The 26,994-nt window shown below is 45.0% G+C and overlaps 1 protein-coding gene across 4 annotated transcripts in view; it reads left to right on the top strand.

Moving 5' to 3' along the window:
- Kif13a (kinesin family member 13A) overlaps positions 1-26,994 on the top strand; it is a 178,683-nt gene that overhangs the window by 93,113 nt on the left and 58,576 nt on the right. For all 4 annotated transcript variants that reach the window (XM_048799835.1, XM_048799834.1, XM_048799833.1 and 1 more), the window contains 8 exons: positions 5,357-5,449; positions 6,640-6,820; positions 8,855-8,942; positions 10,430-10,564; positions 11,193-11,305; positions 22,181-22,292; positions 23,090-23,302; positions 25,437-25,547. In XM_048799835.1, the coding sequence (XP_048655792.1) occupies positions 5,357-5,449; positions 6,640-6,820; positions 8,855-8,942; positions 10,430-10,564; positions 11,193-11,305; positions 22,181-22,292; positions 23,090-23,302; positions 25,437-25,547 (1,046 nt within the window). The remainder of the gene's footprint in view (positions 1-5,356; positions 5,450-6,639; positions 6,821-8,854; positions 8,943-10,429; positions 10,565-11,192; positions 11,306-22,180; positions 22,293-23,089; positions 23,303-25,436; positions 25,548-26,994) is intronic.

The following is a 26,994-nucleotide window of genomic DNA, read 5'->3' as shown; positions in this document are numbered from 1 at the left end:
GGCAAGGACGAGGCTTGGGTCTCATCCCTGGTACTAGGGAAAGTTCCTAAAAACAAAGGTCTTCTCTTTTTTTCTTTCTTATCTTGAAATTGGATCTGGTCGCAAAATTCTTGAAAAGATGGAGGCACTGTCTGAAGGAAGGTAATCAGATGATGACTTCCTTCTTTGCACCAAGATTTGATAGCTGGAGACCTAAAGGACACGGTAATAACCAATGAGAGTTTAGTGTGCTCTGACTTCCCTGGTGAGCACCGAGGAAGCCCTTTCCCTGTGCTGCAGGCTTACAGGGGAACCATCCCAGCCCCCAGGAAGGGCAGCTGTGGCTCCTGTCTTACTAATGAAGAAAGGGAACTTGCCAGGGGGACTTGACTGGGAAGAGGAAGAGCTTAGGATTGAAATTTTTAAAACCTCGAAACAACAAAACTAGAAGAACATGTAGGTGAATCTTCTGCATAATTTGGGCTTAGAAAAGCATTTGGAAGCCTAACATGAACCAGGAGCAAAAATCATAAAGGAAAAGGGAAAAGTTTTCATGAAAGGCCACTCTTTTCTATGACAAAGAGTGAAGCAAGACTTGAAAGGCAAATGACAGTGTGTGTGTGTGTGGGGGGGGGGGGATTAACTATAGGGGTGACAGACCAAAGGTTCATCTCATTAATATATGACTAATGTTTTAAAATAAGAAAAGCAGTGTCTGCACCACCCAATTAATTTTAAAAAATGGGGTTCAGGTAGCCCATTTACTAAAGGTTAAATACAGATGAGCAATAACCAATAAAGGAAAATTAATTTAATGAAACCAGAGGCTTTTTTCGCTCTTGACTTGGTCAAAACTAAGAGTGCTAACAGCAGTGCCGAGCGGCTGTTGGGACAGGCGCTGGTGCACGGCCTGTGAGCCCAGCCGCTTGGTGTATCGGGTCCTGCAGGATGCAGCCCATAGGGACGTGCACAGGGACGAACAGGTACGGATAGATATTTCAGAAAATTAAAAGGAAGTAATGTACAGCAGGGAGCTGGCTGTATCAGTTACTCAGAATGGAAAGCTGGTCAGCTGTTTAAAATGCTGACGGATGAGGAGGGAAAGTGCTGATCATGTCTTGTCTAGGAGAGAAAATCTCCTTGAGCACATAATAGAGTATATTCCAGTCCTTCTCCACTCTGTCTTGCGTAGGTTTGTAAAATTACATGAACTTCACAATAGTTTTTTACATTTTATCTTTTTATAAGTTGTGCCTTATGGAACTTCAACTATGTCTTTCCCTCCCTCCCTTAATTGATTAAAACCTGGGACACTTTTACCATTGAGTTGCACCCCCAGCCCTTTTATTCTTTTATTTTGAAACAGAGTCTTACTAATTTTCCCAGGCTGCCCTTGAACTTGCAATTCTCCTGCCCCGGCCTCCCAAATCACTGGGATTATAGGAGTCCACCACCATACCAGGCTAATTTTCTCCCTCCCTCCCTCCATCCATCCATTATTTCCTTTATATATATTTAGTTGTAGATGGACTCACTACCTTTATTTTGTTCATTTATTTTTATGTGGTGCCGAGGCTCAAACCCAGGGCCTCACATGTGGGAAGCAAGCGCTCTACCACTGAGCCTCAAACCCAGCCCCTTTTCTTTCTTTTTAAAAAATACCATTTTTTTCAAAATTTTTCCTTTATCAGTTATAAATAAAAGTTTATTAAATATAATAAGTCTGAATTATATTCAGTCAAACATGATTATACTAAAAGAATGTCTATTTTCTGAAATATATGAGAGAGAGAGAGAGAGAGAGTGTGTGTGTGTGTGTATTTAGTGGTAGTCATTTATTTGTCATATATAGTTATTGTTTTAATGCCTAAGAGGTGACTGTGGGTATCAGGAAGAGTGATTTATAATTTTTTTTATCAAGATTGCCCAGGTAGCCTGGCATATTAGGTTGGCCCCTCTGCCCACACCCCACTGGCTTCTTGACAAAGGCCTGCTCTGGTCTTTCGGGGGTCACTAGAAGTTCATGCTTTGACCAAAGTATAAAGTACTATGACTAAGCATTCCTCTTTAAATTCAAAGAGCAGTCTTTTGATGACTTAATCATCAGTAATGAGAAAAGGGGCCCTCCATTAAAAATACATTAGTCTGAGAACAATATTGTCAATACAGGGATAATCCAGAAAATATCAACTCCTGGTGTAGACCACGCACTATGGGAAGGCTCAACAGCCCCGGGTGCAGGAGCTCACAGCCCAGTTGTCGAGGTGCGCATGCGTGCACACACACACACACACACACACACACACACACTGACACACATACACACATGCACATGGTGCAGGGGATAAGTTCTGGGCGTCTGTAGAAAGTACCTAGGGGTCAGGATGGGAGTCACTGTGCCCAGTGTCCCACAGCATTACTGCCGATGGCGGCATCAGACAGGCCAGCCAGGCTCGCCACTCACTAGCAAGAGACCTTGGGCAAGTGACTTAATCTTTTAAAGCCCCAGTCACCTTACTGACCATAATTTATACCTGCCCTTCCTGGTATTCTGAGGGTTCGATGATATAAAATATGAAAAGTGCATTACCAGTGTCCAGTGGATAAAAGTTAACTCTCTTTCTGCTCCTTAGTATCATAAATCCAGGTTAAATAGGTCAGTTCATGTTCTTCTTAGTGTTTGAATTAATTTGGACATAGACTAAACTGAAATTTATTCTCTCATTTTTATGTGTGCTGGGGAATTCTTTGATCATTTTTTTTTCATGCAGTCTTAACACACACATCCTGGTTTATGTGACTTTCTTGCTCTTTCCAACTAATAACTGGAAAATTATTTTAAAGGGTCATTTCCTGACAAGGAAAAAGACATATTATGATTTACTTCTGAAACAACTTGGAGAAAATAATCCCTCCTAATTCGAATCTACTTGTAGCATCAGGAGCTGAAGTCAGTAGTGTCACATTTCCAATCTGCTGTGGGAACAGATAGAAATTCTTTGATTGGTTAGTGACTGCATTTCCTGCCTGATAGGAAACAGATAGGTGGAAGTCTGATGGGTTAACAACCACAGGCTCTATGAAGCCGTGATAAAATCTCGACCCCAGTGCTTCTCTGCGCTCTTGCTTGTTCACAAGCTGCACAGAACTGAACTCATGAACTATGGTCAGGATGCTTGACCTAGCTTTGTCCACCCTGACCTCCCTCTTTCCTGGGGACTGGTTGACCAGCATGCCGGATCAAACAGGATTGCTCTACTCAGCCACTTGTGCCAGCAAAGCCTGGCCTTTGGAACATGTTAGAGTGGTACCTCGCACTGGCTGAGGACCACAAGCAATTCTAAGGAGCCCAGGAACAGGCTGAGTTTGATTCTGGATCATCTCTGAAACATGGCTCATTCCCAATGTAAAACTTGCCTTTGGCACAGGACTTGGGAATACATGTTGACTAGGAAAGGTCCTTTGAGAAAACAGAAGAAGAAATACTGAGGTGTATGAAAGATCATGCACCAGCCAATTGTGGTGGCACACACCTGTAATCCCAATGACTCGGGAGGCTTGCACAGGAGGATCACAGTTTTGAGGCCAGCTTCAGCAAGTTAGCAAGACCTTGCCTTAAAATAAAAAATAAAGGATTTGGGATGTAATAGTAGTAGAGCACTTTTGGGTTAAATCCCCAGTACCACAAAAAAAAAAAAAAAAAAAAAAAAAAAAAATCAAGTACCACAGAGATTAGATAGTTTTTCAGTGAACACAAAACTCTTGTATTTGTGTCATAAAAGCAACTTCTAAAGTGTGTATGTAGTAGACGATAATGTGGATAGTACCTTATTCTTAGAGCACATGTGAGTACCTTCACATATCTAGGGGCAATCTTCACAATCCACTGTGTGTTTACGAAAGGCTCTTAGGATTAAAACTACTTAATGTATTGATGTGCTACACTGGGCTTGGTGGTACATGCCTGTAATCCCAGTGACTCAGGAGTCACAGGTAGGAGGATCACAAGTTTGAGACCAGCCCCAGCAACTTAGTGAGAGCCTAAGCAACTTGGCGAGACCCTGTCTCTAAATTAAAAATTCCAAAAACCAGGGGCTGGGATTGTGACTTAGAGGTTAAGCATCCTGGGTTCAATCCCTAGTACCCAAAGGGGGGGAGGAATTCTGCACACATAGTGATTGATTGAAAATATTAACTCTTGTTTCATGTCAACACACTTAAAGAGTTTGTTTTGCAATCACGATGTATAAGGGAACATTAAAATTGGATTCAGTGTTGCATAAATAAAAAATATACAACCAAAAGCTTATTGGTTTAAAAAAAAGAAGCTTATTGGTATGTTACATCATTTCTAACGCAAAAGGATTTCCAAATGTCATGCAGGATAAAACGATTAAACTGACTCCTTCAACCAACATTTACTAAGTATTTTGCACTAGAAACCAGGATTACAAAGATAAAGAGATTATAGTCTTTGCCATCAGGGACTCTCATTCCAGTGAGGGAAGCCGAGATTAAAGCCAGTAGTTTCTGCAGGTGCCTAGTAGTGACTCTTGTAAGCACTTGGGAGCACAGAGGAAGGAGAGAATAATTTTAATTCTCTTAACGATGGGAAATGGATGCTCTAAAGCAGCCCATTTTGAAGGGTAGTAAATGTTCCCCTATGTGTTTAAGAAGCTTGTCACACCTTCACTCTACCATGGTATAGTGCGTGACGATGCCCCTCCTGGATGAGGGAACTGTCCTCGTGCCCCTGTGGGAATGGGGGTCCTGCTGGCAGCAGCAACTCGCTCCACCACGGGCATTGGGCAGCGAGCAGCAGTTTTCAGCACAGGGCTTGGTGCTGTGGGGACTCACATAATGTGTACGACATCATCGGAAGCTCTGAAGCCAGATAGGGAGACCAGACAGGTCATATTCCATGATGCCTTGGATGCTAAGTCCTAAGAAGAAATGACCAAATTTGAATGGTGCTCTCATCTTGCCCACTGACAATGGGAAAGAAATTTCAATGCCCAGAGAAATGCCAAAGGGGAAACTATGGGGTCGTAAGTTTATCCAGGCACTGACTCTAGAAGCAAAGATGAAATTGCAAGCCGGGCGCAGTAGCACGGGCTGTGGTCCCAGCAGCTGGGGACACTGAGGCAAGAGGATCACTCAAGCCCAGGAGCTCAAGACCTGCCGAGGCAGCATAGCGAGACCCAGTCGTGCAGGTGGAAATGAAGAAATCGCACCGATTGGTCCCTTAAAACTGAGCCCTACGTGTCTCTGGCATTCGGTACACTTTCAACATGTGAGAGGGCACAAGAGAATGTTAGCACACATACGTCAGGAAATAAGCATTCTGGTTTTAATTTTTGTGTGTCTTGTTTTCTAGGACAAGAAGTGGTTTTCAAGTGCCTTGGGGAAGGAATTCTTGAAAAAGCCTTTCAGGGGTATAATGCTTGTATTTTTGCATATGGACAGACAGGTAAGAAGTTGCTCTTATTAGTCAATGATAATCAAATGTGCGTTTTTTTTCCCTTTTTTTTTTTTTTTTTTGGTGGTGGTGTTGGGGATTGAACCCAGGGCCTTATGTATGCTAAATGTAAGTTCTACCACTGAGGAGCTATACCCCCAGCCCTAAATTTGTGGGTTTTTTTTAACACTTAAAAACTGGAAAAAAAGTTTTTAACAGAAGCAACAGAAAAATGCTTTGACTTCATGGATTTGAGCTGAATCAGATGATCCAAAGAAACCCCTTTTTGAAGGTGCCACAGATCTGGAAATGGAGTAATTTCAGTGTTAACATTAAGTGTCATTTTCCTAAATTATAGTGTTAACCTGAATTTGAACTAGAAAAATAATGACCAGTTTCTTGATATAAATGTTTTAGTGAAAACTACAGAAAACCCCATGGAGCCCTCTCCAACGGAGGACTTTTCCTAGGATACAAAACTGGCGCTGGAGCATGCAGCCAGGGCTGGTGGAGCAGGGGTCGAAACAGACAAAACTAGACATACTCATAGCTCCGCCGCGACCTCTGAGCCCTGACGATTTCAGTTATAAGATGGAAATAAATAAATAAATCATCAGAGCAGGGGCTTCACATCTTATGATAACTAGGAGAATCCAGTGGGAGCAGATGTCTGATGTAATGTATGGTAGGTATGACAGTAAAGTACTGCTCCTGTTACTTAATGTACAGGTGGAAATTTACTTTTATTTATTTTTTATTTTTTGGTACCAGGATTGAACCCCAGGGTGCTTATCCCCGAGCCACATTCCCAGCCATTTTTTATATTTTATTTAGAGACTAAGTTGCTTGGGGCCTCACTAAGTTGCTGAGGCTGGTCTTGAACTTGTGATCCTCCTGCCTCAGCCTCCCTAGCCACTGGGATTGCAGGTGTGCAGCACTGTGCCCGGCTCCCTGAGCCTTTGTCGTGGTTGTGTTTGTAACATCCACCCCTGACGGGGGCTTTTTGGATCTCACAGTGAGAGGCAGACTCAGGTACAGGTGTGATGGAAAGAAGAGTAACTGTGACACCCAGGGTCTGCTTTTGAGGACCAGGTTGATCTCTTTTCTCTCTGCAGCGGTGGCTGGAATATGGCGAGAACTTGTGGGCCGATGTGTCCTTGTCACCCCCTATTGCCTTCTTCCCTTTGCTTGTCCTTCTCCAGGTTCGGGAAAGTCCTTCTCCATGATGGGCCATGCTGAGCAGCTGGGCCTCATTCCAAGGCTGTGCTGTGCGTTATTTAAAAGGATCTCTTCGGAGCAAAATGAGTCACAGACTTTTAAGGTCGAAGTATCCTATATGGAAATTTATAATGAGAAAGTTCGGGATCTTTTAGACCCCAAGGGGTAAGTCATTGAAATTAAATTTGCAAATAGGAGTGATTATTTTAAATGGTGTCAGAAGATACACAAGTGGGTATTTGTGTTTCAGCCCTTGGTCGCTACTCTGGGGTTAGTTCATTTACTGAGATAAATGTGGCTTCACAACACCTGTATATTGGTATACCTAGTAGTTTGCATTTGGTTTTTCCTGCGTTCATATAGAGTTGCTCAGATATGCCATTTAAAGTACTGTTGGTATCATATCTGGACATCCTGAGCCATTCATGGAAGTTGAGTTACTATTGACACTGGTCATTGTGTTTATGCTGGGAAGCCAAACCTCCTGTGTTTCTCCTGGATCCATTCCATTGCCTCCCCGTCCCCAAGATAACTGCTAGCAGAAACTTTGTGTCTGTCATTCTTCTTACTGAGCATTTGTACATAATTTGATACAAGTTTTTACTTTCTGTGAACAACATCATAGAACACATGTTCTTTGGTGATCTGCCCTCCAACACACATGCAATAATTCATTCATTGTCATTTTTTAAGTAATAATGCATTACTTTTCACTGCTATTTAGTATTCTAATGTATGATTATATGATAATTTATCCCTTCCCTGGTCACTTGCATGATAAAAAGGGCTCAGGATAGCTCAGTGGTAGAGTACCCCTAGGTTCAGTCCCCAGCTCTGTGCTACTGAATAGCAGCATCGTAGAATCTCTGGTTGTATGGAGGATCCAGGGTGCTGCTCGTGAGCATACAGTGACTAAGGCTAGGCACCATGATCGGTCCCTGCACAATGCATCAGAATTGTTCATTGTCACATTGAATTCTTCATCCTTAAGTGTAGTAAAACCTACTAGGGGGCTGGGGATGTAGCTCAGTTGCAGAGTGCTTGCCTGGCACGCTCAAGGGCCACCTTCTGTCTGCCATGCTACAGAATCCAAACAGCCAACCTGCTGTGTACATGTTGTGAGATTGAATGGGAGGACTGAAAAGTGCTTAGGGAGCAATGCCCAGACCCTGGAAGCAGTCATTAATCTGAATTTCATTTTTTCACACTTGAAATGATGCTAACCATTGACCTTTTTTTCCCCTTTGGTACCAGGAGTTGAACGCAAAGGTGCTGGGTTCTACATTCTTGGGCGTTTTTAACACTTTTCAGTCTGAAATGGTTGCTTAGGGCCTTGCTAACTTACTGAGGCTGGCTCAAAATTATGATCCTCTTGCCTCAGCCTCCCAAGTTGCTGGGATTATAAGTGTAAGCCAGTGCTCCCAACTACAACCTTTGACTCTTAATATGAAAGATGATTAATAGCCAGTGTCATGAAAAAGATGACATACACAATACAGTCAAAACAGATACAGTTTTGCTTTTAAGCTTAATCATCTGTTGATAAGCTCTTCAAAGGGATCCCTAACCACAGCTGTTATTTAAAGATGCAAAAGAGCCCACAGATCTTCCCCAGCAGAGCCAGTCTAAATATGGGATAAATATCAATGACTATAATCTCTGTACTGTAATCTCAAAAATTACTAGCATAGAAGCAGCGCGATCCAATGCAACCTGAAAAAATAAACTGAGGTTAAAAATATGTTAGCATTGTTCAATATTTGTTAGAGAACTTCTAGACATTTCAGAGGATGTGCTAGCTGACAAAATAGCCGTAGTTAGATTTGACCTGGAGCATTCTTTGCTTCATATTTTTTTGTTTTTGTTTTTGTTTTTATTTTGTTCTTGTTTTCCCTTATGTGAAACTGAAGTTCATCTACTGAAACAAGGTAGCTTGAGTTCTATGTGCCAGCTGTTTAGTTTAGGACTAGAAATAGGATTTTTAAAATAATGTTACTTTAAATAGAAATCAGAGCATAAGAGACATTCCTCATACGGAATGCTGTTCCACTAATCCAAATAAAGTAGCTTTTAGGATACTTTTTTTTTTTTTAAATCATTAAAGTCTTTTGAAATTGTAATCTTAGTTCTGAGTACTTGGGAAGAAAAAGCTTCCAAGATTAGTCAAATTCTTTCATTCCTTCTTTTTCCCTTCTGCAGGAGTAGACAGTCTCTCAAAGTTCGAGAACATAAAGTATTGGGACCATATGTAGATGGTTTATCTCAACTGGCTGTCACCAGTTTTGAGGTAAGTGTCATTTCTTAAAAATGTTACCACAAAAACTGGCAGTGAATCAGGGACTGGGATGTGGGGTGTGTTTTCACACGATCCTTTACAGTACAGAGATACCATTCGTGGCCCCAGAACACAGCACCAGACTGCCCCGTGCCCAAGGTTTCACAGTGTGGCCAGAGGCCTAGCAGTTTGAGGTCCACTAGTACCACGCTGTGGAAACAGTTCTCCCTTGATTCCTCAGGAGGTCCTTCCAGACAGACCCAGCAGTCTCGGCAGTACTTGGTGTCACTCAGTCCCATCTTAGGAGGGTCTCCTGTCTTGGTTTCTATCTCCTTTAACTTGTGGCCCCTTTGTCTGACTCACTACTCCATTGACTGACCTGTTCTCCTTTTCCTGCTTCTTGACTTTTATGCCTGGAGTCAATAGTCTGTCCTTTTTACTATAATCATTGTTTTGAAAATCTCATAACAAACTCCTGTCTCTATTGCTGAAGAATGCAAATGAATGAATGAATGAATGAATGGATAATGGATGGTGAATGAATAGATGAATGAATGAATGAATGAATGGTGAATGAGTGAGTGGATGAATAAGTGAATGAGTGGATGAATGAATAAGTGAATGAATGAGTGAGTGAATTAATGAATGAATGAGTGAATGAATGAATCCCTGTACTTGTACTATCTGAGGGATGTGGCTGACCTGCTGTCACTTCAGACTTGGTATGACTGAAATTGATCTGGGAGCTGACTCTAGGTATTTGAATGAAGATACAAATGGTGTCTCTCAGGTTAGAAAGAGGTCTCAGTCCTCCCTTTGAACACAGTAGGATTCTGAAAGGAGCAGGAACTTCCCTGATGTAAAGATACTCATCCTGCACCATCACTAAGGTGATGTCCGTAGCTCAGTGTGACATCAGTGTGGCTGTCATCCTGCAAGAGCCAGGAGCTCTTGATTTGCATCCCAGCTCTGCCTCTTAGGACATGTGGGGAAAGTTATTTGACCTCCATGAATTTTAGCTTCTTTGTGTATAAAATCAGGAAAGTGCTTGCTTCGTAAGGTTCATTCAGCCAACACTGGCTAAGACCTCATGGTTTCCAGGGGTGTACAGGTGTAGAGATGACTCAGGGACCCCCTGCCCCCTCAGGTTAGAGGAGGGAGCGAGAAGCGGGAGGTGGGCCGCTAGCAGGCTGCGGAGGGCAGGAGACTTAGGGCTCAGTCGCACAGTTATCCAGTATCTGGAGAACTCCATATATGGGGGCTCTCCTTGGAACTTTCAAAGGAGAAATGGGGGTCCTAACAGGAGAAGGAGACCCCTGGTAAAGGCAAAGAAGAAGGGGGTAAGCGTTTAATATACTAGAAGGTTCTGAGGGGGTGGGAGCTCAGCGGTCTTCACGGTGGGCGTGGCGAGGCCAGAGGGACCCTGGTGAGGACATGCCCCGGGCGCAGGGCTGCGCTGTCGCTTCTGCTCAAGATGTGTCCCCTGTGCTTGCCTCCAGGATATCGAGTCTTTGATGTCCGAGGGAAATAAGTCGCGAACCGTAGCGGCCACCAACATGAACGAGGAGAGCAGCCGCTCCCACGCCGTGTTCAACATCATCATCACCCAGACGCTGTACGACCTGCAGTCCGGGGTGAGCGCGGGTATCCACGTGGGACGGGTATCTAGGTGGATTCAGCGGCTGGGAATTTTTTTATTGACTCTTTTGCTTTCTCAACAAGCTGCTGTTCTTAAAGCATTTAATTAGTTTGGGGTTCCTTTCATACCCTCGTTTTTTTTTAAAAGTTGAATTTTGTGCGTAAACTCCCTAAAGAACACGAGGCCATCACTATGTAGTTTCTAATATGTATCCATTCACCCCGGAATTACTCTAAAAAGGACCAGTCTACTCAGAGTCCTTGAGGGGCGTTAAAGTGAAAACCATGACATTTAGCCGATGGGTCACACTCAGAAGAGGAGGGATTTGACCCAGGTATGCAGGAATCCTCGTGTCCCCCAACTCCTTAATGGCGTATAGAGTCTCCTGCTCCTCACTAGATTCTGGGAAGCTGGGTGGGAGCTATCCAGCTGCATTTCCCCAGCAATTCAAATTTGGGCTGTGACATTTAACGCTGGTTCCGCTGACTCTGGGACCTGCTGGAGGTCCTGAGACCTCGCTGTGGGGAATGGGCGCCAGGTACCTGCGCAGTGGCCCTGGGTCCTGCGCAGCCCTGTGGTTTCTGCACTAACGCGCGCTGTTTCTCTCTTGTTCCCGGCGCCAGAACTCGGGAGAGAAAGTCAGTAAGGTCAGCCTGGTAGACCTGGCGGGCAGCGAAAGAGTGTCCAAGACCGGAGCTGCTGGCGAGCGACTGAAGGAGGGCAGCAACATCAACAAGTAGGGACCGGTGTTGGCGGACGAGGGTCTTCTTGTCTCGGGTTTGTTGTGTTGTGAGGATGCGAAGGTTCCCAGCAAGGCGGCTCCAAGCTTTAGTACCCTGGGGTGGGGGAAGTCAACACCTGCTCTAGGAAGATGCACAAAGATGCCCCAAGGCTTTTGCATGCCGTCATCTCCACAGGCATCCCCTGATTAGGGTGGTTCCGCTGGGCATTTTCATCTTCAAGGGAAACCTACATCAGATTTTGAATTTGAATCTCTTTCCGAGGCTAGCAACATGGGGTCTCATCTTCTCAGGACACTGGACAGTGGCAACCACAGAGCCCACTGGCTTGATCACACTGATGACGGGGCATGGGGCAGGGGATGCATAACTGAGAGTCTGTCAGGGCTGTGCTGCTGAGCCAGCGTGTTTGGTAGGTTAGGAGTGTTAGGTGCGTTTTCTTTTTTTTCTCTAGTACTAGGGATTGAACCCAGGGGCGATTTACCTACCACTGAGCCACAAATTACCTACCACTGTGAATGAGGTGAATGGATACATATTTTATTCTTTTGAGACAGTGTCTCACTAAGTTTTTGAGGATCTTACTAAGTTGCTGAAGCTGTTCTCCAACTTGCAATCCTCCTTCCTCAGCCTCCTGGGTCGCTGAGATTGTAGGTGTGCACCACTGTACCTGGCTGGATTAAATGCATTTTTGACTCACCATGTTTTCAATTTAGGGCCTATTGAGACCTAGTCCCTGTCCAAAGTCAAGGAGCATCTGTAACAATCTTGGGTAAAATGCGGATCACAATTTTATAAATCAAATCATGCCAGCGGTGGTGGTGGTGGTGGTGGTGGTGGTGGTGGTGCACGTCTGTAATCCCAGCAGTTTGGGAGGCTGAGGCAGGAGGATCACAAGTTCAAAGCCAACCTCAGCAATTTAGCAAGGCCCTGAACAACTTAATGAGACCCTGTCTCAAAAAAATAAACAGGAATGGAGATGTTAAGCATCCCTGGATTCAATCCCCAGCACTAAAAAAATAAATTGATTAATCACATCACATCTTAAATCAACTTGGCTTGTTCTGAAAATCTGCTTTGAATCCCTTTGTGAGGCTACTGCTGTTTAAATATCATGGAAAAGTTTAACAACAGCTGGACTTTGGCCAGACTGGAATCTTGGTGTTTGCCTTGAGTGCCTGTAGTGAGCCCAGGGCTGCAGTAAAGGCTGAAAGGGTGCAGAGCAGTGGGGGTTTGTCAGGGAGATGGAGGAGATGCAGGCATTCAACACAGAGGGCTCTACGGGGGCAGAGATGAGGTGCATGGTCAGCAGGGTCCCAGGCAGCTCCGGGCATTCAGGGAGAAGTCTTTGTTTTCCAATTTGAGGTGGACCTGAGTTTGTATCTAAAAATGTATACTTGGGCCAGACTGCCTGTGTTTAATCCCACCCCCCACCACTTACTGGGTGGGTGCATCTTGAGCCAGTGATTTTTGCCAGTCTGCCTTACTTTTCTCATCTGTAAAACGAGAATAACAATGGTGCCTATTTCATAGAATTATTGAAGATGAAATGCCTGTAATGCACTTGGGAAAATGCCTAGCATGTATGAATACTACAGGAGGAAGGATGAACTGTTCTAGTTTTGGTTTTTTTGTTTTGTTTTTTGGTACTGGGGATTAAACCTCTGGGTGCTGCTTTACCATTGAGCTACTGTCCCAGATCTTTTTATATATTTTTAAATTTGAGAAGGGCTCTCACTAAGTTGCTGAGCATCTCACCAGACTACGAAGGTTGACCTTGAACTTGTGATCCTCCTCCTCTAGCCTCCTCAGTCTCTGAGATTACAGGTGTGCATGACTACACCCAGCTGTTCTAGGTTTAATTTCATAATAAGCACAATCACTATCATTATTCCAAGTTCTACACAAAGTAGATTCGTCTATACTTGTAATCTGTTTCTGTTGAGCCATCAAAACTTTTTATGGGGTTTTGTCTAGGACAGAATGGGACAAGAGGAAATATATTCAGGAATGATCATACAGCTTTCATTTTACAGTGATGTTGGCATTGTATTTTGCTGTGATTTGAGTATACGAAAGTTTAAAAAATTAAACGTGAAGCATTATTACGTCCTCTATCAGACAGACAGAGCTGCAGTTGCTGGACAGACTGCTGCTTTAGGAGTTAATCTTCCAGGCATCCTGTCTCCTGCTCTGACAACAAGGGATTTCCCTGTGTCTCATGACAAAGCGTGGCCGGATCCCAGGCGGGCACCGCAGCTCTGTTCCACCATGTACTCTGTGGGAATGCGCAGCCAGGGGCGGGAGGGCGGGAGAAAGTCACCTGTCCTGGACCTTCATTTTCTGGTACTGAGCTCGGCCAACCCTTTGTCCGCTGGAGGGCTAGGGGGCCAACACAGGAAGCTCTTGCTGTAAGCTCGTGAAAATTTTGAGCTTGTATGTACAGCTGGTTTATCAGACTCTCTCTAGTGCCAGGTGCTATTCTGAATGCTCCTTGTATAGTGGTACATCTGATTTTCCCACTGGCATTGTGAGATGGGTCCTATCAACACAGTGTACAGATGTACAATCAAGTCAGAGAGCACTTCCATACTGTCTCGGGAGCCGGAAGCCCTAGCACACACCTGTAATCCCAGTGACTGAGGCAGGAGGCTCACAAGTTCAAGGCCAGCCTGGGCAACCTAGAGAGACCCTGTTTTAAAATTTAGAAAAAATAAAAAGGGCTGGGGGTGTAGCTCAGTGGTAGTGTGCCCCTGGGTTCAGTCCTTTGTACCAAAGAATAATGATGGTGATATGTCTTGGGTCCCCAAGCTCCAAGTGCAAGAATTGGATTAGATTGTATGCAGGCTCCGGGTCCCAGACTTACCCACTGTGCTGCATTGGGGTGCCCAGGCATTCTTTTTACCTGGAAGAGGCTACTTGAAATTTTTGTTCTGGAGTAACTAGCAATGGTGTCCCTTTAAATTTGAAACCTGTGTTTTATAGTGTCTCTAGCCAGGTGCATTGGTGCACATTTATAACCACAGCTACTTGGGAGGCTTAGGCCAGAGGATGACAGAGGCCAGCCTGGGCAACTCAGTGAGACCCTGTCTCAACAACCAGCTGAAGAGGGCTATCTGTGAGGCTCAGTAGTAGAGCACTTGCCTAGTATGTGGGAGGTCCTGAGTTCAGTCCCCAGCACTGCTAAAAAAGAAAAAGATGTATTGTCCCTAACTAGATGACCTCAAGGCCATGTAATAACATGATTTACCCCTCCAGCAACTGGCTATTTCAGTTAAGGACTTGTTCAATTAATATAAATCTCTTAGCATCAAAAGTCTTTCCTAATGTACCTCTTAGATCTTTTACAAATGTATGTGAGTATTCCTTCCTCCTAGTTTATGAGATAGGCCCTTTCTTTTGAGAGCTCCTGATAGTACTCAGAGCACTTTCACAGGCATTATTTGATACATAGCTCCCAACAGGTATTTTTATCTCTGTTAACGTAAGAGTTTTTTAGAGATGAGAAAAATTGAAACTTGGAGACATCAAATAACATAAATGCAGGCCCATCAGGCATTAACTGTGCCTCTCCTACGTGTCTGGCACTGCAGTCGATGCGAGGATGCAGAAGGAATCTGGACGTTGTGGTAGGTAGCAGAATACCTCCACCACAAACATGTCCTCCTTCTGACCCCCAGAACCTGTATCCATGTTACCTTCAATGAGAGCCTTTGCAGGTGTGATCAAGGTAAGGCTGCTGGCTCGGGGAGATTATTGAGGTAGGCCCCACGTAGCTGCACATGTCCTTACAAATAAAAAGAGGCAAGAGTGACACGGGGTGGGAACGACTTGACAGCATTGTTTGCTGGAAGACAGAAGGATGAGGACAGCTTGGGGGAGCTGGAGCAGGTCAGCATTCTCGTCCTCCCTTGAAGCCTCCAGTAGGAGCGTGGACCTGCCAACACGGGATATTTTGGACACCCAGGATCAAGGACTGCAGGATTAAGAAGTTAGGAGTGTCTCCTTGACTGGATGGAGGTCAGGGTCACTTCCCTCTCTGAGGCTGCCTCTGCCTTTATGTGCATTTTCAGTCTCTACTCACTTTTTATTGTGTTTTATTTTGGGTGCTGTCTCAGAGCCCTCTTGGGAGGTCCAGTAATGCACACACTGAGGTAACTCCTAAAATCCCAAGTATTCTGAACTTCAAGACACATGTAGACCCAGGGATTTCAGAAAAGAGATATAGACATGCACCTTTAGATTCCATCTTGGTGGATGTGTGTGAACACTGACGAGCCGCGGCAAGACATGCAGTAAGACTGGCCTCAGGAAGGAGGGAGAAGGGTACCTGGGTGGCTGTGTTAGAGCGCTGAGTACCAGGGACACGGGGTGGCAGTGGGCGCCCGGGCGTGTAACCGTGGATGCACCGGGAAGGCTCCCACGGCAGGTCCTGGGGGTTCTTGGTCCTATAAGCCTTGTGACCTCCCTGGGTCTCACTTTCCTCGTCTGTAACGTGTGGCCAAGGGGACTCCTGGGTGAGTAGTCATTCTGAGGATCAAATTAGTTGCTTTTTGTAAAGCACTTGGACCATCAGGAGCTGTGGGTATGAGTGTGTGCTAATAAACAGCTTGACGCTCCTGCCCCGCGGCCCCACACGGGGCTCCCTAAGCCTCATAATCGGCGGCCGGTTGAGTGTTAGAACTCAAAGGGATCTCTGACACATTTCCTAAGTGTCTCTGTCTCTTCTTGGCGTCTTTGGGTGGAGCCTGAGCAGTCCTCTTTCGGACCCACCAGGACTTCACCCAGGCCTGCGTCTGCCTAATGGGCCGTGGATTTAAAAGCTTCACCTCTTAAGAGCGCTAGAGCACACCGAGCCCTTGATTTGAAGAGCCGAGGTGCTGTGCGGCTGTGATCGTGCAGAGGGAGGGTGCGGGCCTTGTGCACAGGGTCTTCTTGGGGGCCGCGTGTGACGCCAGCCTGCTGCTCCTGGGCTGCCGAAGGTGGAGTGAGAACTCTCTCCACGGAGTCTGGCTGCTCCTGCTTCTCCACGAACCCACTGAGATCCCACAGCACCCTCTGATGCCCTCCTCTCGGCAGTAGCCCGTCACTGAAGGGAAGCACCAGTTACCGATGAGGATCATTCCCGTCCACGGATATTCACCTGTGGCATTTCTAAAACTGTGCCATATAATCTGTTACAATAATGTATAAGCTTGATACTTCTAATAGTTTGAGTGACTCGACCCTCTCTTTTTCCTTCGTGAATAGTTTTCATCTCTTTTCTTATTTCCCCTCATTTATTTCCTAGTTTAGAGCCAGGCATTGTGGCACACACCTGTAATCCCAGTGACTTGAGAGGTTCAGGCAGGAGGATTGCAGGTTTGAGACCAGCCTCAGCAACTTAGTGAGATCCTGTCTCAAAATAAAAAGAAAGGAGCTGGGATGTAGCTCTGTGGTAAAGTGCCTCTGGGTTTAATTTCCAGTACCAAAAAAAGAAAACTATCTGTTTATAAATGCTGTCCCCTAGCCCAACTCTTCCTTCCTCGGCAGGCAGGCAGCCTCTCATGCCTCCCCTAAGAACTTTTGAGATTTAGAGATTAGGGACTTCCTGACTACATCTGATTCCCGTTTTTCCAGGGTGGAGCAGCACTTTGGTAGAATTAGAGAGATTCCTGATATAACTTTTTCTGCCTCTAAAATTGGCAAACAGCTGCCACCCTTTTCTGGACCCTATGAGGGCCGACAGGTGGCCTCTGGCTTCCGGTTTGCGAAGATGACAGCAGGACCCATAGATGAGTGGTTTTGTTAAGTTATTAAACTCCCTGGGAATACCTTTCGTATTTAAGTATATAAGTCTGCCTGTCAACTTTCAGACCACGAACCCTTGGTTTGGGGGATTCTAGCCGCCTCTGGATCTTGCTCCTGAGTGGAACCTGAGAGGGCGGGAAGGCTGGGAGACCCGTCACTGGTCAGGGAGTCCCACTCGCCCTGTGCTTGCTTCCATTTTGTTCCACGGTGATCCTAGTGGGTGTAGAGGAGTTCTTGGACTGAGTGTGCAAAGGCTGTTGGGTAGAAGGGTGTGGCTTCCACCAACAATGCACCTCCTAAGCTGGATGAGTTACAGAGCAAACCGGCAGCGCTCCGTATCCAGGGCTTCCACAACCACGGATCCAGCCAGTGGCGGGTTAGAAATACTAGAGAAAAAAGTTCCATCTGTGCTGAACATTTACAGACTTTCTCTTGTCTTTATTTTCTAAACAAGACAGTATAAAAGGGGTTTGAAGCATATGAGTGAGCCCAGTGTGGTAGTGCACACCTGGAATCCCAGCAACTCAGGAGGCTGAGGCAGGAGGATCTCAAGTTCAAGGACAGCCTCATAACTCAGTGAGACCCTGTCTCAAAATAAAAAGTAAAAAGGGATGGGGATGTGACCCAGTGGTTAAGCATCCTTGGGTTCAATCCCTGGTATATAAAAGTATGTACATACATAAATAAAGGTAAAATAAATAAACATAAATAAAAGTAAAAGGGCTTAGTGGTCAAAGCCCCCTGAGTTTCTTCCACACACACCTAAAAATTAAAATGTGTCAGAGGATACGTGTAGATTGTATTCAAACACTATGCCTTTTATATAAGGGATTTGAGCATCTGCAGATTTTGGTACCCATGGCAGGGGGCATCCTGAAATCAGTCTCTCATGGATACCATGGAAACTGGAGCCCTATAACCATTTCCGTATACCTCTAATGCCTACATGCTGTTAAATACAAATTATAGGGAAGCCCTTGTTTTGGACTAAGCTCCTGCCCTGGACCCCAACAGAGCAAATTAGAAATCAAAGTGAAATCCCTGGAATTGCACCTCACCACCCTGAAGCTAAGCAGTTCATGTGACCTCTGGAGATGGAAAGCCCTGGAGAGAGAGCCCTTTTTCCCAAACAGGCCAGTTTGAATTGTCATGGTGATGACGTCTGCTCTGCCTTAACCTTACACACAAAAAAGTAGCCTGGTGTTAATCAGTTTTCTTCCTGTTGTTCCTTCTCCCTCTCCCTGCCTTCTAAGGAAACCAACTTTGAAATGACAGTCCTCTTTATCGATCCCTCTGACCCCCTTTCTTCAGCCACTTTTTCTATTAAGAAAACCAACCTCTTGTGCTCAGCTTCCTGGAACATTCATTCTATTCTATGGAATGAAGTGTCACCTGCAGCTAGAATCAAAAATAAAGCAAAGTAAGATCTTTAAATCCTTTCCATCTCGTCCTCTGACAACGCTGTACTGAGCGTTGTTGTGGGCGAGACCCACTTCTGCCCTCTTAGGTTCCCCTGGAAATTAAACTGGTCAAAGACACATTTGCAGAAACGCTGCACTGGGTTGGTTATTAGTCCATGTGTCTTGTTTACACAAGTAAGCTCCCAGGGACAGTAACCCTCAGGGATGGGGGGCGGTTAGAATTGGGGTACAGACTAAGAGGAAGGAGAGGCTTGGGAGCTCCTGGGGGCAGATGAGGAGGGAAAGCAGTGAGCCTGAGCTTAGTAGGTTTGTTATGCAGATTTACCGCCTTGCCTTCTCCATTGGTGAGAAATGGGATTCTTCCTGGTGCAGAAAGACAAAAGTGCCCAGTTCTTAAGACTTTCACTTAGTCCTTTAGCCCCAGATGACCCCTCTGCCCAGTACAGTATCTTGGAGTGGCCTGTTCTGGTACCCTTCGATAACGCTGCATCATCCTTTCCTTTTGCTCTCAGAGACCTAACTGGATTTTGTTTCTTTGTTTAGGGGTACCCAAAACTTTCCTTTTTGTCTCCCCACACTGCCAAATTAGAAAAATATAAGCAGTTGCCACAAGACAGAGTAGAATCTTTCCTCAGCAATGACAAATCCGTGTCACGCCCCAGACGTGTTTCCATGTGAGAGTTGTTTCCTGGAGTCCCAGGCTAGAGGCCTGACATCAGGGAGCCAACAAACCAGACCTGGCCATTCACCCCAAAAGCCAAAGAGCAAAGGTGATGGTAAAAAGCAGGACAGGAACCTTGGTCAGTGCAGCTGCACAGGAAGACAAGAGGACCTGTCCTTAGCCCTGCCTTCCAGGAGTGAAGGCGACTTGGAGATTTTATAGATAGGAGGATGAGGACAGGGGTTGGGGGTTTGCAGAGCTGGAGGCTTTTCACAGGTGATCTCTGTCCATCTCCTCTCAGGCAGAGCTTGTCCCAGATAAGGAACTTGCTGTTTCCTGGGGGTGGCTTCCGCTCATCACAAGATGTTGATCAGCTCAGACCTTGTTCCTAGAATCCAAGGTCACCTAGAGCAAAGCACATGGATGCAAAATGGAGGCGGAGATGCCAAGGCTTTAATCCTCAGAGATGAGGAACCCGCATCCTTGTTATAAGGTCACTGTCAACCATAACGTTGCCATGGTGACTCCTGAGTCACAGAGCTGTTTAGAGTTTTTATTAATTAAAAATATTTCTGGGTAGGGGATGCTGTTCCGTGGTTTAGCACTTGCCTGGCATGCATAAGACTTGAGTCTCTTCCCCCCCTGCCCTGCCCCCCCAAAAAAAGGAAAAAAAAAATGAAAAAGAAAAAAAATTCTTCTGCACTTGCTAGTAAAATACATGGAATAAGTCTTCAATTATTTGAAGAGCCATTTCCAACTGATGGTTTATTTCAATGATTGCAAAATGTGAAAAAAAAAAATGTCCTATATTCTATGTTAAGGCAGAAATGTGTATACTGAATTCCTACTTGCCTTTATTTCTGAGGTTCTGGTTGTGTGGATTTTCGTGGAATGCTTATTTGATCCAGGATAGCGGCCTTTCCTAATTGGCTTCTTTCACTTACCATAATGTGTTGGGAGTGGGAATCAAACTCAGGTCCTGCACATGCTCTGACAGAACTACATCCAAGACTTCCTTCTTTTCGTGACCAACTAATATTCCACTGTGTGTATTTAGGTCTTTATTCATCCCTTTAGTATTTGATGGACACTTGGATTGTTTCTGCATTTTTGGCTTTTGTTAATAATACTGCTTTGAAAATGCATGTATCAGTTTTTGTGTGGATATATGCTTTCATTTCTCTTGTGTTAAACTTGTTTAACGTTTTTAATCTGCCAAGTATGGTGTGTATGTTTGTGCCGTTTTGTGGTAATGGGTGGTAGTTACTGAAAACTCCAACTGCCATTCTCTTTGAATGAGCTCTGGATCATTTTCTGCCTCTTGAAGTTGCTTTATCTTTTAGTAACTTTTCGGTGACTTTCCTTTTGGGACTTAGCTATGTTTTGTGGGAACTCTACTTTCTTTCCTCGCATTCAATGGAAATCTCTTGCTAACAGTAGAAAGAAAGCTGTGGTCTTTCACTTGCTGGTTTGTGCCCTTCTTTGTTATAAATAAACAGTAACGTTTAGCCTTTTTAGCCATTTACAAAGCACTTTCCTTTTGTGAGATCATGTAACCCTCCCTGTAGTCCTGTGAGATCAGCTCAGGCTGCTGTTTTCTGGGTGCTCGATTCATGATCCAGTTGATTTCCTTTCAGAAGAGTAATTGGTACTCACCTGTGACCCAAGAGGATCCCTTCATCCACCAGAGTCATGGGTCTGTTGTTTTTAGAGCACTTTTTTCTTCAGGTGCAGAGAAAGTATGTTGGCCACCAAAGAAAAAAGCTTATGAGCCAAGGCTAGTAATTTTCCAACTGTAGCCTGCATCACAGTCACCTGGGGTCTTGTCAGAATGCACACTGCTGGGTGTAAATGAAGTTTCTCAGCCAGAAGATCTGGGGTTGGCTTCAAGAATCTACACTTCTAACTTGTTCCTGAGTGATGGGGTTACTGCTGGTCGCAGGACCACACTTTGAGAATGATAAGCCTGGACAACTAAAGTGTGTTTCCTGGATTATTGTTCAGCTAGAACTTCTCAAAGTGTAGTGTGCTGGTCTGATTCAGTTGGCTGGGGAACTCTTCTGAGAGGATCTGAGTAGCTCCCAGGTCGTGCCATGGCACTCTGAGTAGCAGGGCGTGAAAGATAAGGCGTGGAACTGGGGTATAGCTCAGTGGTGGAGCACTTGGTGGCGTGGACAAGGCCCTGGGTTGGATTCTCAGCACCACATACAAAAAAAGGAGTCATATGCTCTTCTCTACTTGGGTAGTTCTTTGTTTTTGTACAACCATATGGTCTAAAATAACTGCATAAAGCTGAGCCCACTGGCGTATGCCTATAATCCTAATGACTCAGGAATCTGAGGCAGGAGGATCACAAGTTTGAGGCCAGCCTTAGCAATTTAGTGAGACCCCCAAGCAACTTAACAATACCCTGTTTCAAAATAAAAAGGGCTGGGATATAGCTCAGTGGTAAAGCACCCCTGCGTTCAGTCCCCAGCACTACTACTAATAATAAATGAATAAGTAAATAAATGCTTCAGAGTTTTAACTGTAATATTTGCAGGAAGTTAAAATTGCCTGATGTGATCTTTTAAACAGATGTCTCCAAGTTTTATATTAATGGAGTTACGCTGGGGACGGTGGCACACATCTGTAATCCCAGCGAGTTGGGAGGCTGAGGCAGAAAGATCACAAATTCAAGACCAAACTTAGCAACTTAGTGAGGCCCTAAACAACTTCGTGAGATCCTGTCTCAAAATAAAAAGGGCTGGGGCTGTAACTCAGTGGTAGAGTACTCCTGGGTTCAGTCTTCAGTAACAAAACAAAACAAAGAAAGAAAAAAAACTGATGGAGTTACACTTTGTTTTTCTTTGATTCTTGGCAAATTAATGGTGAGTTGATTGCATTGACCTTAAGGTCTTGTTGTTCTGCCTGTTCTGCGTATTTTATACACAGAAGAAAATTATTTGTGAAAGCAAAGCGAATGTTTCGTAGAGTAACTTTTCTTTTTTTCTCGGCAGATCATTGACAACCTTAGGGCTTGTTATATCATCGCTGGCTGACCAGGCTGCAGGCAAGGGTAAAAACAAATTTGTGCCTTATCGAGACTCGGTCCTCACTTGGCTTCTTAAGGTAACCCGTTGCTCTGGTGCTCTCTTCCACCTAAAAGTTAGCCATTTCACCAGGGTGCACTGGGGCACGCCTATGATCCCAGTGGCTCAGGAGGCTAAGGCAGAAGGATCACAAATTTGAGGCTAGTCTCAGCAACTTAGTGAGACCCTGTCTCAAAAAATAAAAAGGGCTGGAGATGTAACCAGGGTAGAGCACCCCTGGGTTTAGTCCCCAGTCCTCCCAAAAATTAAAATGAAAATAAAATTGGCGACTTCAGATGTGACAGTTGGAAGATGTGTGCAGAGCCAACCAAATACACTTGGATCTGTGCTGGCAACACTGTCGTCCGAAGTCCCTGGAAGGCAGGGACAGTTCTCTCGGTTGCTTTTTATTCTATTATAACCTTGTTTGACAGGCATTATTTACTGCTGTGATTATAAGGAGGTCACATTTAATCTTGTCATAAAAATTATTTGTGAAATGCAAACGCGTCTCCCCATAGCATTTTTATCCAGAGTCAGGTCATGGGCACACTAGGTGGCTGATGCTTCTGACTCCATCTACTTGGGAGGCTGAGATAGGAGGATCGCAAGCTTGAGGACAGCCTGGGCAATTTAGCGAGCGTTTGTCTCAAAATGAAAAGGGCTGGGGGTGTGACTTTGTAGAATAGTGCTTACCTAATATGCACCAGGCCCAGGGTTCAATCCCTGGTACCATATGAAAAACAGAGTCATGTCACAGATGCATATTTACTGCTTTCATCAAATGTGTTGTGTTGAAATGGGCTTCCCTGAGATGCTATTTGAAACGCTTTGCAGGACAATTTGGGGGGCAACAGCCAGACCTCCATGATTGCCACCATCAGCCCCGCAGCGGACAACTATGAGGAGACCCTGTCCACGTTAAGATACGCAGACCGAGCCAAGCGGATTGTGAACCATGCCGTGGTGAACGAGGACCCCAATGCCAAAGTCATCCGAGAACTGCGGGAGGAAGTGGAGAAGCTGCGGGAGCAGCTCTCCCAGGCCGAGGTAAGGTCGGGGAGATGCTCCGTTTTCGAGTTCTTCCCTCACGGGGTGAGGACGTGCTTGCTTGCAGCTCTGGGTCTAGCTCCCTGTGACTCGACGTTGCAGTTTTTGTTGGCGTCTGCTCTGTGCCGAGCATCGTGAGGACCTACATGACTTCTGTCCTAGCAATGTGCAGTCAACAAGGTCATTCCTGGTACTTCCTGATTGTTCACTCCAGTCAACGGGTTGGCCCTTGTACTTCCGTGTGAAATCCTGAGAACCTAGTGTGATGTTTTACCAATACCGTAGACTGGGTCTCCACAAGGCCTTGCAGTTTTCAAAGAAGCTGGGTATCATCTCCATGTCGAGTCTTGCCCATGCCATGAGCACGGATAATGAAGCATTAGGAATGATTCAGAAAATTATTTATTTTTCCTTTTTCATTTACATCAGCCTCCATCAGGCAACAAATCACTATTTTCGCATTGTTACCATCTTCCTTGGCTTTTCTGAAACTTTAATAACCATGTACTCTCATAGATAAGTGCTGGTCTTTGCAGATTGCTGGGCATGGCACCACCTCATTTGGCATAGGTGAGGGGACAGAGATGGAGGCCAAAGGCCGTAGCTGCAGCCATCAGCTTCCTCACGGCAGGGCTCAAGTGTGCACCTGACACTTGAGTTCACCGTTCTTCATGCTGCTGTCTTCTGACCCCACTTTAGTCAGAAATGAAGGAGGAGGGCGATAGCCATCATTTATTGATTGCTTATGTGCCGGGCATCTTTTCATACTCTTTATCTGTCAACATTATTTAATTAAAAAGTAATCAGCAAGAGACAGAACAGACACTGAGGTTGGCGACCTTGACCTTGCGTTTTAACTCTTTCTTTACTGCCTTGTCTTCTTCCAGACTGTCGGCTCTTAAAGTGCAGGGAGCCTTTGTTTTATTCATTTTTTTTTCATCCTTAACTCCTCGCCCAGCTGGCCCAGGAAGTGCTGCTAGTTTATGTTTTACCATAAAGCATAATCGCTTTATTGATGCCAAGAAGGGTTAGTAAAACACCAGGAAAATCAAAATGTTGATGAAGTTTTAAAAGAGTCACGATCCCAGGAGGAGTGTGTATTTGTTCTGGAATTTGTTCAGAGGCAGAGTTTCTGGATTTGCATTCCCACTGTGACCATATGATCCAGGCCAGATAGCTAGAGCAGTGCCTGGTCAGGGGGAGAGAAGACGAGCCCCCTGGTGCAGCTGGAGTTTCCTGGCAATCACCCTGTATCCAGCAATGAATGTCCCCGAGCCCCTGGTGGCACCTGGAGACTCGGCTTGCTCAGCCAGCAGGCCATCACCAGCCCCGCTGCCAGACCAGGCTCCACCATCATAACAGTTCACAGCGCTTTGGTCTTCAGAGGCTCGTGATGCTGCAAAGTGTCAAAGCAATCCATTGCCAAGCACAGCCCCCCAGGTTTTCAAGTTGCAGGTATCTCTGTTTGGACCCCTTAATTATTCTTACTGAACAAACTCAGAGGGAAACTTCTCAGACGTCCTGGTTCCAAATGAATCATAAATAATTGGCAAAATGTCCATTACCATCTATAGAGAAAAGTCGTTGAAAGGGCCCAGATTCAGATTTTTTGAATAAATGAAAAGAATCATCATCTTTCTTGGTCAGTTAATGTAGTTCATTTGTTTATTGGTGGTACGAGTTTCTCTCTTTGTCTTAATGAACAAGAAGTTTCAGTAACCTTTTTTCCCACTTTAACATCTCAAAGATAAACATTAGCATTTAGGTCTTTAGGTGTGAAATTCTAAGCATGATAGCTGAAGTGATTTTTGGGGGGTCTGTGCGGTTTTGAAAATGGAACCCAGGGCCTCTTGCATGCCAGGCAGGCACCCTACCACTGCACTACACCCTCTGCCCTAAGATGACTCTTGTGACCTGCCCCATTTTCATTCAGGGCTCTGGTATTTCTTCTTTTCCTTGAAGCAGGGGCATCCACTCCTCCTAGATTCCGTGTGATTGGTAGAGGTCTAAACCCCACCCTGACAGTGCGTGACTTAATTGCTTCCAACAGAAGGACATGAGGACACCATTGTACGAGTCTTGTACCTAATGCTAGGAGAATTCTGAAAGTCACGTCTCTGCTTTCATTTTAAAGGCCATGAAGGCTCCTGAACTGAAGGAGAAGCTCGAAGAGTCTGAAAAGCTGATAAAAGAATTAACAGTGACGTGGGAAGAGAAGCTGAGGAAGACAGAAGAGATCGCACAGGTACCCGATGACCGAGGCCAGCGGATGGGGGTTCTTCTCACGTAGATTTGCTGTCTTCGCGCAGCCACCTGCTGTCCTCAGTCCTCAGGGTCCCTGCCCAGCTAGAGGCTGCGAGCTCAGCTTTAGACACCAGCTTCGTGTCTTTCATTGATTCAGCTTAGTCCATAGCTGCCAGCAGTGTCGGGTGCTGCCCCTGAGCAGGCCGGGCTTTGGGAGCTGCCCTCACGCTTGGCCCTCATCCACAGCCTGTCCTGGGCTTTTTAGGTCACCTGGCAAAGCACGAGGTTGAGAGCCCCGATAGGCACTGAATTTATAACATATACAACAATGATTTGTTCAGTGTGTTTGATTCTCTGGGCTCTAACCCCAGCAACTTGGGAGGCTGAGACAGGAGGATGGCAAGTTCAAGGCCAGCCTGGGCAACTTAGCAAGACCCTGGCCCAAAGTAAAAATTTGAAAAAGGGCTGGGAGTTTGACTCAGTGGTTAAATCCTCTTAGTTAAATCCCCATTACCACCAAAAAGAAAGAAAGAAAACGCTGAAGGAATTCTGCCTGAAATAAAATAAAGCAAGGACTAATTCTACAGAGTGTGTATGCTATGAATCTCTCTACACTGTGCATTTCATGAAGTTTCTTTTTTTTTTTGATGCTAGGAATTGAACCCAGGGCCTTTGCATGCAAGGCAAGCACTTTACCAACTGAGCTATATCCCCAGCCCCTCATGAACATTTTTTTTGAAAATTTTTTTTTTAGTTGTTGATGAACCTTTATTTTATTCATTTATTTGTATGTGGTGAGAATTGAACCCAGTGCCTCACATATGTGAGGCAAGCACTCTACCACTGAGCCACAACTCCAGCCCCCCCATGAACATTTTTAATCCTACTGACACATGGAAATATTGGACTATGCCAATCAAGTAGTTTAAAAACAATCCCTAGAACCCAGTCCGTCCTTGCTGATGCATATACATATATAAAAAACAGGGGAATGCATTACAACTCTTATTACATATATAGAGCTCAATTTTTCATATCTCTGGTTGTACACACAGTATATTCACACCAATTCATGTCCTCATACATGTACTTTGGATAATAATGATTATCACATTCAACCATCATTAATTACCCCCTGCCCCCTCCCTTCCCCTCCCACCCCTCTGCCCTATCTAGAGTTCGTCTATTCCTCTCATGCTCCCCCTCCCTATCCCACTATGAATCAGCTTCTTTATATCAGAGAAAATATTCATACGCTGATGCTTCTTATAGAAAAAATTCACATGCACACACACACACACACACACACACACACTCACACACCCCTCCCTATCCTGCTTCATGGGTCCCCAGAGCACTTAACCCCACTGCGAATTCTGTCAATAACTTCTCTGGTTTTTGCAGCCTGTCTCCTCCCACTAGAAGAGAAAGGAGGGACTTTGTCACAG

This window comes from Marmota marmota, unplaced genomic scaffold (assembly GCF_001458135.2).
Source record: "Marmota marmota marmota unplaced genomic scaffold, marMar, whole genome shotgun sequence".
NCBI classification, from domain to species: Eukaryota; Metazoa; Chordata; class Mammalia; order Rodentia; family Sciuridae; genus Marmota; species Marmota marmota.
The sequence above is the reverse complement of the archived record's forward strand: the minus strand, read 5'-3'. Positions and strand labels throughout refer to the sequence as shown.